Raw genomic sequence first — 17,323 nt, 5'->3', positions numbered from 1 at the left:
GGGGCAGTGCCTGTGTAGTCGTCACAATCCAGCGACCGGCGCCTGTCCGCGACCTATTTCGCAGCCCTGTGGCGCTTTCTTTGGGGGCGGGGGTCCAAGATGGATTCACACAGTTATTCCGCTAGGAGACCGGGATCCGTCCTCCCGCCCCCCTGGGCCTCACTGTTCAAGGCGATGTGGTGGCTGCTTTCCCCAGCATTGGGGTCGCGAGCTGCCGGGGGTTCGACTGCAGCCGGGGTTGTTCTCCCCGCCGCTGTCCCAGGTGCAACCACAAACAGCTCCGCCCCCTTTCGCTTTTACCTGCCCAAAGGGCGCCGCTGGTTTATAACTTCATATGTTGGGCTTCCGTGTAGTTTTATTTTCTGGAATTTCTAGTTATCCTTTGTTTTGAAGTAGTTGTATTCCTCTCTAGTTGTAGAGGGAGACCTAGGGCGTCTGTCTAAGCCTCCATCTTGGCCGGAAGTCCTGTTCATCAGCTTTTTGTATTAAAGTAGGATGTATGTATTTCATGTGAAAAGGGTGACATATAAAATGTAAAAATACTTTTAAAATACTTCATTTAATATGTAGGTATTTGCTGTGGTTTGAATATTCATGCCCACCTCCCAATTAATGCTGAAAACCTAATGCCCAAGGTGATGGTATTAGGAGGTGTGGTCTTTGGGAGGTGACTCTGTCATGAGGGCAAAGGCCCCATGATTGGGATTAGTGCCCTTTTTTAAAAGGCGCAAGAGAGCTGGCTCTCTCCTTACACTGTATGTGAAACAGGAAAAACTAGGCAGTTTGTAAGCTGTAAGAAAGCCTTTACCAGAACTCAACCATACTGGCACCCTGATCACAGACTTCTGGTCTCCAGAACTGTGAGCAATAAATTTCTGCTGTTTACAAGCTACTCAGTCTGTGATATTTTGTTATAGTAGCCTGAATGGGCAAAATAGCATTTTTGGTAATTCTTCACACTTCTACCTCCCCAGTCCTCGATTTTCACCTCCCAACAACATTACCTTAATTCCTGGCAATCTATTCAGTCCAGGGAAACCCGAGGACCCCTTCTTGCCCTGTGACAGAACATAGTTACAACTAAGTTGTATTAAGAGCGGCTGGTCTTTGAATTGGTCCAGAGCAAACAGCACAGGGACATTGGCTGGCATTCCAGGGTATGTATGGATCCTACTTGACTCTGGATTCTGTTACAGAAGGCAATGAGGTACACTAGGTAGCCAACTTGCATGTTTGGAGTTACAAGGACAACAAGGCTAGAGATCAATACAAAAAGGCTGGCCTTGCTAGGTACTCATAACATGTTAAAGAAGTATAACTGCATCATGGCATGGCATGGCACCAAACTTGACACTGGATGCTCATCTTCTTGGGCACAAAGAAGAGTGGTTTTGATTATACCAATCAAAGGGAGGTAGACAATTTGCATTATAAGCAATGTTTCTTATTGGATCGATGGCCATGTTAAGAAAAGTGATGGAACATTTTGGTTTAGGCTTTATACACTAAGGCTTTAATGATATTAACCAAAATACCTGACTTCCTGGAGGTCCTTCATCTCCTTCTAAACCCATGGGTCCCTGTAAAGAGAAAAGAGGCACCTTAGAAAGATTAATAGCCCACACTAGAAAAAGCCAATAAACGTACATAACAAAATTATCCCACTGAGTTCAGGATTTAGCGGCTCCTAAAAGCAGGTAAAACAATGTTCCTAGACACAGCTTAATGACTTCTTTATAAGCACTAATTCATCAGGCTGAATAGCCACAAAAAACATTTTTAAAGAGCTAAATAAATGAAAAACATTTTAAGTACTAGGTGGAATTTGGTAGAAGGGCTGGGTGGTATTATCCTTAGTTTGCCTTAGTTCCAAGTCATGAAATTTTTAAATAGATGGTGGGAGGGCTGCTTGTCTCTCACCCCAAATGCATTCTTTGTTGGTGATTATGCCTTTTCAAGACAAGGGAGCAGAGAAAAGAAGAGAAAGAAATGGCAGGGTAATGGATGAACATTGTTGAATACTCAAAAGACTCTTTAACAAATTTCATGACAAAGTTAAAAACACAATTCTCTAAAATGTTACTACTTTAAAGCTAAGGTTGGCCAATTGCTTACAGCCTAAGATCCAAGTGCATGAAGCTAAGGATGAGAATGGCTAACAGTTATTTTTCCACTTGAAGTGATATTATTATTGGAAACTGTTGACTGGAAACATCACTATGTTCTACAACTTCCCAGGCTGGTTTCTCTTCTATAAAAATTGCACTTGGCCCTCTTTCTTCCCTTCCTGCAACACCCCCCCACCCCAATTCCCACCCTTGCCCACATTCCCTCAGGATAGAATGAAATGAAAGCAAGACAACAGTCACATAATTATTTAACCCAGAAGATGATTATACATGAGGATAAGGAAAGTAAATAGGCTGAGTATTCACCGAGTATAGAGGGTACAACATTCTTTACTCAAGGGAGCCACTATGTCAAGGGAATGGGGTAAAGTGGAGAGAAGGTAGTCTTATGGGGCTGCCAGAAGGCTGAGGAAGAGAAAGAAGAGAAGCTTAGGTGGCCGTAAAGTTACATTGATTAAGGATGCAAACAGGAAATAACAGACCAAGTGACTTAACAGACCCAGGCAAGCAACATTACAGGTTCCTACCCTAGGTCCTGGCAAACCAGGAATTCCCTTTTCTCCTTTTTCTCCAGCAGTTCCAAATCCCTAAAGGAAAAAGGAAACCATAATTTATTACATTCATTTTCTCATAGGTCTCCTGGCACCATCCAAAACAAGTAGGTAATTTCAAACCAGCTTCACTGTCCCACTGGGGAAGCTCACCATGCTGAGTCTCCTGTCACTGCCTGAAGTACATAGGGCCTGAATATAATTTGGGCTGTTCATTCAAGGTATCCTTTTGGTTCTAGAAGTAATATCTTCTCCCCCAAACAATATTGCATGTTGTTATAGTAACATGGACTAACAGCATAAAAATGATGAAATATCTGACTGACCTTGTTGACTAACACTCAGAAAGGCTAAGCACCTTTCGTGGATTACAGAATCAATGAGACAGCCAGGTTGTCAGATTTCCAGGGCCCTTCCCATGAGAAACCATCTACGAGCTTGGTTCTTTGACTCACAAATAGAAAATTGTGTTCATCTTTGGTGGTCAACACTAGAGGGAAGAGCTTTTGCCCTCTGGAGATATAATGAGTGAAATATCCCTCTTAGTGGGAAGTCTTTCCATCTTGGTGTGGTCTAGAACCCTATAGGCCAAAGAGGACTGTGACATAGTTTCCAACCCCTCTTGCCTTGCTCACAAGTGGTGAGGGCTTACAGCCATGGACATGACTGGGTGATTTTTATGGAGAAGCAGAAATCCCAAAATCAGAGTGAGTGAGAAAGAGCTTCCTCCACTCTGGGTCCAAGGCAAGTATATTCTGAGTCTTGAGATATAGAAGAGTTCATTACCTAAGTGGATAAAGACTTTCAGAGCAAAATGTGTTGAGGCCATTTTGTTATTGGTTAAATTGAACATTCTGGAACATAGATTTTGGCAAATGCCATTAAAGCTTATTGTGAGAGTAAAGGAGGCAGTGAAGCTTTCTTACATGTAAGTTTGTGAAAGATGCTAAATTTTGCCTCACAGTACCTGTTGTCCTCTTGATGTGGCCTGGCTCAACTGGTTATGAAGGCACTGCTCCAATCCTGCTTGTAGTTTTTACAGTTTTATTCCTCTTGTATACTAAGAGCATCCCCATGGGTACTAAAAACTGGTTGGATAGCCCTTAGATTTTTTGTTTTTGTTTTTTAATATGGGTTATTTTTGTTGTCTTTTTTATTGGGGGAGAATGTGTATCTGTGAACAGTCAGATTCAAAACACGCTTCGGTTCCTATTGTCTTTCTATACATCTGTAGTTGTGTGTCAAATAGCTCAGACCTCATGACAAATAGTATTTCTTTTTGAAAACCTGTGGGTCAAACTGAATGCAAACTTAGCTGAAATCTTAGTTCTGGATCTCAAATTGGAAACCAATGCATGCTGCCACCTGGTGGAATGAATGTGTCTATTGGCCTCTTAAGTCAAGCACTTCATGCACCCTTCTCTGTCCTGTCCATGGAAGTTATGGCAGCTCATGCTAAGATGTGTTATATATGAAAATTTGTAAGTAGAAGGTTGATATCACACTAACTTCTGTCTCCTTCAAGGTCCATTACTGCAGGCTGAACACATACAAGGTGGTCCAACACATATTTGTTGAATTAAATGGAATAATGACCCAGAGAACAAAACTGTTACAAAAGGTGAAGGAATGTAGAGGAACTGTGTTTTGTCCCCCAACCCTACATATCTTACCACAGTTGTAAAGACAAGGAGATCTTATCCTTCTTCAGGAGGCAGAAAGAGCCTCTGGACTCTTGCTTTCTTAGAGAAAAGGTTTGAGAACCCTCATTACAATGTGAACAAAAAAAATTATTTTTTTTTAAAAGGGAACAAAGAAAGGAATTTGTGAGTGTGGGTTAAAGCCAATACAAAATAGACAACTTGCAAGATATTGGGTTGTAGGCTCAGCTTGTCTCCAGCACAGGGAGGTACCGTACAGGGCCCTGAACAAGCTGTTCTTACAAGATTTACTGGGACTTGGCCCCGTCACAGCCAGTCCTCTTCATGAGTTGTCCTGTACCCACCGCATCCTCACACCTTCTCACCGTTGGCCAGGAAAACCTCATTAGAGCACTATCTTGGCTGTTTACAGAACTGCTCTCCAGGGCCCGGTATCCTGGTATTTTTAGTTCAAGGATATTAGTGGCTCTGCAAATAACTCGATTTCAGTCACTTGGCCAACAATAAGGATGGATGACATAGTCATTGGATCAGGGTGGGGTGGGTAGTGCAACAAAAAGGGAAGCTGAGTTCTAAAATTAGTCACAGTGATATAAAGTATAGCGTAGAGAATACAGTCAATGATATTGTAATAACTATTTGTGGTGACAGATGGTTTTCAGACTTATGGTGGTGATCACTTCATAAGTTATACACATGTTTGTCTAATGGCTGTTGTACACCTATAACTAATGTAATGTTGTATGTAAACTATAATTTAAAAATAGATGTAAAAATTTAAAAATGATTACAGTAAAAAGAAATAAGCAAGGTGTGAATACTAGGCTGAAACCAAGGGGTATCAGGCCTACTGCCCAGTGAGAGACACTTTGTCCACGGTTCTCAGAGACATGCTCCACTGAATGGCAGGCCACCACACAGTCACAATCTGCTTGAGCTTCTCCCCAAACCCAATGAAGGCAATGGACATGGCTAGACACCCCTCCACAGCAAAGAGGGCTTCTCTAACTGGGGAAGGCAGGAGGAAGGCTGAAGCATGATAAGGGAAGGGAGGTTTTGGGGGAGGGGATGGGGAAGGATTTGTGGTAATATTTTGGAAGCTAAACTGCAGAAATCTGTTCTTGGCATTGCAAAGGTGACTTGGGAGTTGAAACTTGAGAGGTTAGGAAAGTGGAGTCTGTTGAACTCTGGTCCCATCACAGTGCTGCTATTGTCCCTTGGGGCACCAGGGCCCAGGGCCTAGCTTAAGTCTGGCAAATTGGGGCTCTATCCACAAATGACCTACCTGAAATGCCTGGAAAGCCTAGTGTACAACTGAAGGAGAACCCCACCTGCCCAGTAGCTGCCTCAGATCCACTCAATAGGTACCTCAGGATTTGCCAGTTTCCTCTCTGTCCCCTCATCTCTTTCACTTTGCCTTACTGTGTGTTTGCTGGTGCTTTGGACAGAGCACACAGGTGTGTATGATTGTGACAATCCCCATGGGAGTACTTGTGGCTTACATGTGTGAGTATACTCCAGGGGACAATGTTGAAATATATGAAGCTGGAACTGAGCCAAAAAAAAAAAAAATCAGAGATATTTGGTCACTGCAAGGGGCAAGAGAAAAAACATGAGGAATAAATCTGTCAGGCTGACTACCTGTCCGCAGTTCCTGTGAAGATTTAGACTCCTATGGAAAGGAAACAAATGCTTAAAGGGAACATTTTGGATTCCCTAGACTTGCATCTTCTGCACTGTCTTATATGGATACTTGAAAGCTTATATGAGGGCTTTGGGTTTGAAAAGTGTGTTTCCTATGAAAAGCTAAGAATATTACACAACTTTTCTGTCATGAGCACATAAGATACCTATGAACATTTCCATTAAGCATGTAGAGATGTTAGGAGTGAAGGAGTTACATGATTTGGTGAGGGTTGGACATCAAATCTATGCTAAAGTGAACTCATAACTCTGGATTTTTTATTCCCACCCTCTGAAAATACACTGTACTATACAAAGGGAGGCATTTTCCAGCTTGGATGTGCTTATAGTATACTGGGGTTTCTATTTTTCAGCCCACATTGCAAAACACTGAAAATGTTGAGCTTGAAATGGTATTACAATCTATCACCCTGTATTGTTGTCAGCCAGTCTTTCCTCTTACAGGACAAAAGCGAACATGGTGAAACTGCAATAGGGGGAATCCTTTGAGGTAGACCCGGGAAGGGAATGGGAGGGGAAAGGGAGTGTGAGCTAGTGAAACCATTAACACCAGAGAGCATAAAATCTACCACTATAATGACAAAAACAAACTGGACTGTAGGGGGCAGTATGGTATGGGGGGGGAGCCCCGAGTTGGCTAGAACTGAAGAGAGCTGAATTTTTCTCAGTTCTGCTAATAACTTGCTCTGTGACTCTGGACAATTCTCTTCATTTGTTCAAGCCATGGTTTCTTCATCAGTACAAGGAGATAAGCCCAGCCCACCTTGCTTACTCACAGGCAGCATGTGAGGTGACTAGAATCTATATGAAATGTAAACCATCTTCCCTAGCCCACTTGTAAAGTACTTTATATCTGTGCTGTCCAATAGAAATATAATGTGAGCTACTATGTTATTTTAAATTTTCAAGTAGCTACTTTAAAAAAGTAAAATAAATGAGATTAATTTTAGTAATATTTTATTTAGCAAACTATATGGTAAATATTATTTCAACATTGAAGTAAACATTGTTAATGAGATATTTTAGATTTTTTTCTCATACCTAATTCTAAAAATCTGGTGTGTATTTTTTACTTGCAACACATCTAATTTAAGACTAACCACATTTCAAGGGCTCACTACCATATGTGGTTTGTGGTTATCATTTTGGACAGCACAGCTTTATACTTTGCTAAGAAACTTCACATACATTGAAAGTTGGGCCTCAAAACAACAGATAAGTCCATTGTTATTACAGATATAGAGAGGCCTGGAGACTTGAAAAAAGTCCCAGAACTTCAGCTGAGTCTGAAGTCCAGGTGTCCTGTCTCCAACATCGGGGTTCTCTTCCTTGCTGACTCATGAGATAGAGAGTAATAGGGATCACCATGAAAGCAACCTGTGCCAGTGGCTGTACTGGCTTTGTTTTCTGGCCACCCAGGGAGACACTATTTCAAAGAACTATAGAGAAGGACCAGTCATCCATCCCGACTTTGCCAGCAAGCAAGAGCAGGCTCATTCATTTTTGATTCATCCATTTCCCTCCCACCCCCGCACCCAATCCATGAAAACCTTGTCAGCTTCTTCTTCAAAATACATCTTACAATTTAAGAGACATATCAACCAGATGTAACCTGTAGGTCTCATTTGGACCTTAATTCCAATGTGGAAATTAATTATAAAATACACACACACACACATATATGTATGACAGTTGTAAATCTGAATTAGGACTTATTAACTGATATTAAGTAATTACTAATGGTTAATTACTAATGATGATATTGTCACTATGTTTTTAAAGATCCCCTATCAGAAATACTGAGGTACTTATGATGAAATGATATGTCTGTTATTCATTTCAGATTGGCTATGAATTGGTAACTATTGATGGTAACTATTATATCATTATGCAATTCTCTCTACTCTGTATATGTTTAAAATGTTCCATAAAAGAAGTTTAAACATTTTAAATTTGGAATCCATACATTTCTCTTTATTTCAATTGTTATCACCCTAGTCCAAGCCACTACCATCTCTTGCCTGGTCTGTTGCAATAGTCTCTGTGTGCTGCCTCACACCTGCTCCCCATTTCTTGCCTCCCTCCAAGAAAAATCTTAAAAATATAAGTCACTTCCAGTCAAGATAGTGGCATAAGCAGACATGGCTTGCCTCTTTGCACAACTACATCAAAATTACAACTAAAATATAGAACACTCATCTAGAACTGTCAGAACTGTCAGAAATCGAGTTGAATGGAAGTCTAATAACCATGGAATTAAAGAAACTCCATTCATCCAGATGGGTATCAGGGGCACAGACACAGAACAGGATGCTCCTTCACCCATGTGTAGTAGATAAAAATTTGGGAGAGATACCTTGGGAGTGAGGAGTCCCAGCCCACACCAGGCCTCCACACCCAGGGTTCCAGTGCTAGGAAGACAGGTCCCCACAACTTCTGGCTGCAAAAACCAGTGAGGATTGAGTCAGTGGAAGAAATTGCTGGAGCCCCAAGCAGTTCTCTTAAAGAACCCACACACAAACTCATCTACTCAGACTCACTCCTTCTGAGCTCCAGCGCAGGTGATGGCTTAAAGGGCACCAGTGGTGTATTGGGAGAGGCTGAGGCATCTGGCATCAAAGCAAGCAGAGGCCATTGTTCCTTTTTGGGACCCTCACCCAGCAGGGACACAGAGCTGGCAAGCTGGTGCCATATCTGAGACTCCATTAACCTGGGTAACACTTTTTGACCTGCCTTGGAGATTCCCAGAGACTCCACCCTACCCAACTTATGGCCCACCCAAGCTGATTTGCCATATGAATGGCTGGTCTTGGCTCATGCTTCTCAACTTCCTAAATCCTATCAAACAAGCAACAGCTGGCCTCATTGAGCCCCAGACCTGACACTAACAGAAGCCAGCCTAGATTCACAGGTTGGCTTTGCCTGGGAATCTCCAAGCCCAGCACAAGTAGCAGCTATCTCAGATTGCTTTATAGCTCAGACAGGGTGGCCCCGGGAAAAACACAGGTAGGGGCTCACATTGGCCTGCACCACTCGGGAAACCCCATGACCAGTGCACCCAGTGAACAGCTACAGACCACACTGGAGCACCACCAACCTGACCATGCACAGTTGATACTCCACGGAAGGTGGATGTTGGTGGTCAGTGGTCACAGCCAGTCCTTACAGCTGAATGGCCTGGGTAAATCCCTCCCATTGATCTGCCAACAGCAACCAAGTCTCAACTACATGAGGAGGGTATACTCAGGCCACACAAAGGGTGGATCTTGAGTACCCAGCTTATGTGATAGGGGAGGTAGTGCCACTGGACCCTACAGGACACTTCATACATTAGGCCATGATATCAAGACGGAGTCAAAGAAGCTCTACCTAGTACATAGAGACAAACACAGGGAGGCTGCCAAAATGAGAAGACAAACATACATGGCCCAAATGAAAGAACAAATCAAAACTCCAGAAAAAGAAGTAAATGAAATGGAAATAAGCAATCTATTAGATGTAGAGTTGAAAACGCTGGTTATAAGAATGCTGAAGGAACTTAGTGAGGACCTCAACAGCATAAAAAAAGATCCAGTCAGAAATAAAGAGTACACTAATTGAAATAAAGAAGAATTTACAGGAAACCAACAGTGGAGTCGATGAAGCTGAGAATCAAATCAATGATTTGAAACATAAGGAATAAAACTAACCAATCTAAACAACAAGAAGAAAAAATAATCCAAAAAATAAAAAAATCAGGATAGTATAAACAGCCTCTGGTACAACTTGAGGAGTTCCAACATTTGGGTCAAAGAGGTTCCAGAAGGAGAAAAGAAAGAGCAAGAATTTGGAAATCTATTTGAAAAAATAATGAAAGAAAACTTCCCTAATTTGGTGAAGGAAAAAGATATACAAGTCCAGGAAATACAGAGTCTTAAGCAAGAGGGATGCAGAGAGGCACACTCAAAACACATTAAAATTAAAATGCCAAAAGTTAAAGACAAAGAGAGAATCTTAAAAGCTGGAAGAGAAAGGAAATTAGTTATCTACAGGGGAGTTCCCATAAGACTGTCAGCTGATTTCTCAAAAGAAACTTTGAAGGCTATAAGGAGTTGGCAAGAAATATTCAAAGTGAGTAATGAAAAGCAGGGACTTACAGCCAAGGTTGCTCTACCTGACAAAGCTATCATTTAGAATGGAAGGGCAGGTAAAGAGCTTCCCAGACAAGAAAAAACAAAAACAAAAACAAAACAAAACCTAAAGAAGTTCATCATCATCAAACGATTACAGTAGTCCTTCTCTATATCGCAGTTCACTTATTGCGGCCTCACTGTATTGTGGGATTTTAAAAAATATTATAGTTAATTATTTATCATGGATTTTTCACTATATTGCGGGATTCTGCAGTACTGTATATGTATGTTGTTAAAGTTACATAGGTTTAAGAGTGTAGAATATGTTTAAGAACATAAGTGGTGTTTGTAAAAGTGTGGAAAAGGTTAATAAGGGACTGGGAAAGGTTAATAAGGGACTGGGAATGGTTTATAAGTGTGTGGGAAGGGTTTATAAAGTCTTAAAATATATATAAGTACTAAAATAAATGTAAGTTTCCTACTTCACAAATTTTTACCTATCGCGGGAGGTCTAGAACATAATACCTGTGATAAGAGAGGGAATACTGTATTATATGAAATGTTAAAGGTACTTATTTAAGAAAAAGAAGATCAAATCTATGAACAATAAAATGACAAAAATGCATATCTATCAACAATTGAATCTAAAAACAAACTAAGCAAACAAGAACAGAGACAGAATCATGGACATAGAGAGCATTTTTGATGGTTGACAGATGGGAGGGATGTGTGAGGGAATGGATGAAGAGATGAGGGTATTAAAAAGTGCAGATAGATAGTTACAGAATAGCCATGGGGATGTAAAGTAGAGTATAGGAAATGGAAGAGCCAAAGAACTTATATACATGACCCATGAATATAAACAATGGTGCGGGAATTGCTTGAGGGACTGGGGGGTGCTGGGAAGAGGGAGGCAATGGGGGAAAAAGTGGGACAACTGTAATAGCATAATCAATAAAATATAAAAAATACAAGTCAGAACCTTCTAATGGCTTTCTACTACATTTAACATAAAAGCCATATTTGACCTATATATGTCTCCATGATCTGGCTCCTCTCTGCCTGGTTCTTGGACTTGTTCACTCTGCTCCCATCCACCCAAGTTCTTGTTGTTCCTCAAAGGCTCTGAACTTTTTCCAAACTTAGGGTCTTCATACTTTTGATTCCCTCAGCCAAAAACAATCTTCCTGATTTCATGTGACTTGTTCCCTCATAATATGCACTTCCTCAGAGATGTCCTTCTTGACCATTGTCCAAAGAAGCCCAACACATTCCCCATCTACACTCCATAGCATTACTCTTTTATCTTCTATATCCTTTAACACTATATGAACTTGTTTTTCTTTTTTTTCTAAACACTTCATTGTTTTATTTTACCTTTTTAAATTTTAATTCTTTTTTATATTTTTAAAGTGTATTTTATTGATCATGTTGTTATAATAGTTCCAATTTTTCCCCCTTTGATTCCCTCTGCCTGGTACCCTCCTTCCCTCCAGCAATCCTATCCCCCCTTGGTTGATGTCCATGGGTCATGCATATAAGTTCTTCGGCTTTACCTTTTCCTATCTTATCCTTAAATTCCCCCTGTCTATTTTGTACCAAACAGTTATATAGTTATGTTTTCTAAAAAATAATTTATTTATTCATTTATTTGTTTATTTTTTATTTATTTATTTTTAGAGAGAGGGGAAAGGAGGAAGAGAGGGAGAGAAACATCACTGAGTGGTTGGTTGCCTCTCACGTGCACCCCCAACTGGGGATCTGACATGCAACCTAGTCATGTGTCCTGACTGGGAATCAAACCAGCGACACTTGGCTCGCAGGCCGAGGCTCAATCCACTGAGCCACAGCAGCCAGGCAATTATGCTTCTTAATCCCTGAACCATTTTCCCCATTTCTCCCCCTCCCCCCTCCCAGCTGATGACCCTCCAAATGATCCCCGTACCTATGATTCTGTTCCTATTCTGTTTTTTTTAGTTGGATTTTGTTTTTATTTTTTTAGATTCAGTTGTTGATAGTTGTGACTTTATTGTCATTTTAGTGTTCATAGTTTTGACCTCCTTTTTCTTAAATAAGTCCCTTTGACATTTATATGATAATAGCTTGGTTATGATGAGCTCCTTCAGCTTTACCTTGTCTGAGAAGCACTTTATCTGCCTTTCCATTTTAAATGATAGCTTTGCTGGATAGAGTAATCTTGGTTTTTAGTCCTTGCTTTTCATCACCTTGAATACTTCTTTTTTTTTTTTTTTCAAAATGAAAACAAAAAGCACATTTATTGGTGATTGTTCATACAATGAAAATATGAGACCCTCACTTTCACGTAGTCACAAAATTATCTTCACTGCCATCAGTGGAAGATTGGTTCTGCTGCTTCTTAAAGATGTGCAACATTTCCTAAGTTTAAGTATATGGTCCTAACTATACTCCATCCTAATGTCCCAAAACAGATTTTAGAAAATGAAATCTCAACTGTTTCAAAGGATCAAAAATAAAACTCCATCATAAGTCTCTGAGATTAATAAATTTACAGAAACAAAATACCTCCCATTCCTCCTCTCAGTTATTGACAATTATTTTCGACAGTTTTAAATGATAGCAAAATTAACTTTAAAAAAATCTAAAAAAATAAGTGATGGAGTCTGGCCAAGATGGAGACCTAGATAGACACGCTGCTTCTCTCTCCACAACTAAGAAGGAATATCCTTATTTTTTCCTTGTTTAACTCACTTGGCAAAACCAAAATTTTAATTCAGTAGTGAAAAAGGAATAGCATTGAAATGAAATAAAACCTTCACCCTTCCAAAATAATTTTAATAATCAAAGTGATCAGGGACAATTTAGAATTTCAGTTGAAACTAGTAATACTCTCAAAAAACACTATTATACTTTTCGAAGGCAGCAAGACTTTTCCCCTAATTTCTCCCTTTCCTTTTTCCTTTTTCTTTTTTTTTTTTAATCTCTGCCCTGCGTCATTGTAAAAATTAGTTCAGATTCCCTGACAGTGGCCGACATAATTGCCAGGAGCTATGGCACAGATATAACAAATAGTGTACATGGGTTAAATCAGAGGGCAATCAATCCTCTTCCTCTGACCTACTTTGTCCACAAAACCACTCTAGTTTCTTCTATTAGAAACTCCATCCTGGTCCCAGGGAAAACACTTAAAACTTTGTATATTCAGAACCATGAAAAAAGATCTAAGGCAAAATCACACTGAATTAATTTTCCCATGAAGGAAATAAAAACCAATATACCTCCATGATCTGAAACTCTTGGGTGACTTAAGAAATGTAACGTTTGGAGCTAACAAGATAAAAAACAAGGTAATCATAGAATGCTTCCAAGTGAAGTCATCTAAGTACCAAGTCAGATTTGCTGATTTGAAGCCCTATGTGACCAAGGTCGTTCTTTTCTGTTTACCCAGTGAGGATTGTTGCTGGGCACAGGATTCATAAGGTCTAATGAGAACATACGATTCTAAAGTGTTCATTTGATACTTGGGAGCCAGTTCTGCTATGATCAGAAGGACTAAGTAAGGTTTCACATAAAGATTCAGGGCCTATTACTAATAAGGCTGACCACACACAGATGAGCTAGAGACATTCTAACCAGCATCACCGACATGTTGGAATATGGTGAGAAATTGACAGAAAAAGCATCCTGGAGCTTAAAAGGGCTTTGCAGGTGAGATCTGGTCATCATCTTCTGCAGTCAAGGGCGTAAAGCCTTGGATAGCCACTGAGTCTTAATGCAGCTTGTAAGGACTGTCCTCAAAGCAGACGTTCTCATTTGCTTGGTAGTGCACAGCAGTTTCATTCTGCGAAGTTCCAGTCAGAAGCTCTATGGATGAAGACTTGCTTATATGCAACACCTTTCTTCTCACACATAAATATTTTTTGGTGACCACGGCAGCCACAACAATGAGCGCTATGAGGGTCGCTGTGGCGAGTCCCATGTAGAGGGCCTTGTTGCTGCTCGTCCGTGGATTTTGTTTCAGGCTCACGTGGTTTCTGCTGCTCTGCCCATGGCCATCTGAAGGCTGCGTCACAGTGCTGTTCCCAGCTGTCGGGCAAGAGCTCGATGATGAGCTGGTCGTGTTTGTTTCCTGTGGTGTGATAGGCCGAGTTTCTGTTGCCTGCTTCGGAGAAGATGAAGTAGTTTCTGTCATAAGATCCTGCATGGGTGCTGTAGCTGTAGGAGCAGAGGTGAAGACCCTAGTTGATGGCGCACTGGTGACCTTGGGTGGAACTGTGTTAAGTTTTGGAGTTGGTGTTGGTTCTGAAGTTGTAGGAGCAGAGGTAGAGACCCCAGCTGATGTGGCAACACTGGTGACCGGAGGAGGAGCTGTCAGAAGGTCGGCTGTTTGTGCTGCAGTTGTAGGAGCAGAGGTGAAGACCCTAGGTGATGGGGCACTGGTGACCTGAAGAGGAGCTGTCTTGAGTTTCTGCGTGGGTGCTGGAGTTGTAGGAGCAGGGGTAGAGACTCTAGGTGATGTTCCAACCTTGGTGACCGGAGGAGGAGCCACAGCAAGACTGAAGAACTGTAAACTTCCCAGATTTCTGGATTTCATGACACCTGTGTTAAGTTTTGGTGTTGGTGTGGGTGCTGGAGTTGTAGGAGCAGAGGTAGAGACCCCAGGTGATGCTGGAACACTGGTAATTTTGGGTGGAGCTATCTTGAGGTTCTGCGTGGGTGATGGCATTGTAGGAGCAGAGGTGAAGACTCTAGGTGTTGTTGGGGCACTGGTGTCCTTAGGTGGAGCTGGCTTTACATCCAATAATACGTTGATTTTCATGTCATTAAACCACCCTGTGTGCTCCACACGGCAGCAGTACGTGCCGCTATCAGACGGGGCTGCATTCTCTATGGTTAGAGACACATTCCCTTTCGAAATCATTCCTTGTAGGTTATAACGCTTGTCCTTCTGAAAGGTGACTCAGTGTCCGTCCGTCCAGATGAGCTGATCTGAGCACTGAGATGAAGGACATGCCCCTCGGCCCCAGCACATGGTTGTGGTTTCACGAGTTGTTGAGTAGGTGCAGGGCAGCGTGACAGACTGACCCCCCACTCCGTTAACTCGGGCCTGAGAAACTACCGTGTCTGTCCAAAGTAGTATGAGGCCCATGAAGGCTACCCAAGGATGCATGATGGTATCAGCCTGTCTCAACATGGCTCCTTCTTTGTAGCTGTAGAGGACCTTCTGTTCAGCTAGTCTTCAGGTGGTTCTCAGCGATGGCTACGCTACAATTTAGATTTCATTCCGATGTGCTCCGGTGAGTTAGGAGGCTTCCAGCTTCCAGCTCCTCTGGTCGCTGTCACTGATCCTTCCCACAAAGGTCACCTTGAATACTTCTTGCCAGTCCCTTCTTGCCTCCAAAGATTCTTTGGAGAAATCAGCTGATGGTCTTATAGACACCCTTTTGTAGGTAACTCTGCCTTTCTCCTGTTGCTTTTAAGATTTTCTTTTTACCTCTCACCTTTGGAATTTTAATTATGATGTGTCTTGGAGTGGTCGTCTTTGGGTCTAACTTGTTTGGAACTCTTTGTGCTATCTGAACTTGTATGTCTATTTCCTTTGCCAAATCTGGGGAATTTTTCTTCATTATTTTCTCATATAAATTTTCAATTTCTTGCTCTTCCTCTTCTCCTTCTGGCACCTCTATGGTTTGAATGTTGACACATTTAAAGTTGTCCCAGAGGTTCCTAAGCCCCTCCTCATTTTTTAAAATTCTTGTTTCCTCATTCTGTATTAGTTGACTGTTTATTTCTTCCTTATGTTCCAAATCATTGATTTGAATCCCTATTTCCTTCCCTTCATCATTGGTTTTGTGTGGATTTCCCTTCATTTCATTTAGCATAGCTTTCACTTCTTCCCTTATGTGTTTGCCATACTTAAGCATATCTGTCAAGCCTATGAGCATTTATATCACCAGTGTTTTGAACTATGCATCTGTTAGGTTGGCTAGCTCCTCGTTTGTTAGGTTGGCTATCTCCTCATTGCTTAGTTCTCCCACAGGAACCTTTTGGGCCATGCTTCTCTGTCTCCTCATCTTTACAGTTTCCTGTGTTTGTTTGTCTCTATGTCTTAGGTAGAGCTGTTGCTCCTGTTACGTTGTAAGGGGCAGAGCCTTAGGGATTTGTCAGTAGAGGGTGACATGTTAACCATGTTGTGGCGCTGTATGTGGGGGAGGGGTATGAGAGGGAACAATACCCCTTGCTCAGCACTCATTCCTTTTCCAGGAACTTCTCCCACTTCTGTTCGGGACTGTTGCCTCTCTAGGTGTTGCCCTGGCCGTCGTTCCCAGAGTGGGTGGGTCTGAAGATGTTCTAGGACTGTGGGGACCCTTTAAACAAGTGGACTCTGCTGAGGGACCAACAGTTTCTGCCTCTGCCCCAACCCCCACTGGTTTGTACAGTCATAAGCAATGAGGCTTTATTTTCCCCGGTGCTGGGACCCTGAGCTGCGTAGTCTGTTTTGTTGCTGGGACCGCTACCCAGGTGTTCCTCCTGATCTTTTAAAACATGTTGCTGTGCTTTCCACTGGTCTGCCACTGCTGCTGCTGTGCCGCCACCACACAGCTTCCTCTCTGCCCCGGCTCAGCCCCTCCTACCAGTCTGGATGAGTATTTATTCTTTATATCTTTGCTTTTTGGACTTCAATGCAGCTCAATTTTCTGGAACTTCTGATTGTCTCTAGTTTTGAGGTAGTTGTATTCCTTCTTAGTTGTGGAGGGAGATACAGTGTGTCTGTCTAGGCCTCCATCTTGGCCAGAAGTATATGAACTTGTTCTTGATTCATTTCTTTCCTTGTTTATTGTCTGTCTCCTCCCTCACTCCTCCATTAGAATGCACTCTCTTCAAGGACAGGGACTTTTACTAACTGAACTCTTATTACTCTTGTAGCTTCAGAGTCTAGCAGAATGTCTACCTAGCACATAGGGGCCCTTAGAAGTTTTCTTGAGTGAAAGAGCCTAAGATATAAAGGCAGATAGGAAAGTGAATATAGAATTACTAATATAACTCTTATTTACTAAACAATTGGTAAGTGTCAGGCATGTACAAAGTCCTTTTCTAGAAGTTAAGTAACTTGTCCAAGATCATATAGCTAGAAACCGATGAAACCAGAAGTCAAGCCTAGGTATGTTTTAACTCCAGAGCTTGAA

General features: G+C 41.6%; 2 protein-coding genes across 2 annotated transcripts in view; both read right to left on the bottom strand.

The window, feature by feature from the left end:
* Positions 1-17,323, bottom strand: part of COL4A6 (collagen type IV alpha 6 chain) — a 349,822-nt gene that overhangs the window by 61,449 nt on the left and 271,050 nt on the right. Inside the window, 3 exon segments of the mRNA XM_090264056.1 lie at positions 1,005-1,058; positions 1,536-1,580; positions 2,657-2,716. Coding sequence (XP_090120182.1) covers positions 1,005-1,058; positions 1,536-1,580; positions 2,657-2,716 — 159 coding nt within the window.
* LOC149991000 (uncharacterized) lies at positions 13,828-15,306 on the bottom strand. The gene is given in 2 exon segments (XM_090265187.1): positions 13,828-14,661; positions 14,812-15,306. Coding segments are annotated over 2 exon segments (1,329 nt in total).

The sequence above is a fragment of the Furipterus horrens genome, unplaced genomic scaffold, assembly GCF_987537825.1.
Source record: "Furipterus horrens unplaced genomic scaffold, mFurHor1.1.pri manual_scaffold_17, whole genome shotgun sequence".
NCBI classification, from domain to species: domain Eukaryota; kingdom Metazoa; phylum Chordata; class Mammalia; order Chiroptera; family Furipteridae; genus Furipterus; species Furipterus horrens.
Note: the sequence above shows the minus strand (reverse complement) of the source record. Positions and strands in the feature narration are given on the sequence as shown.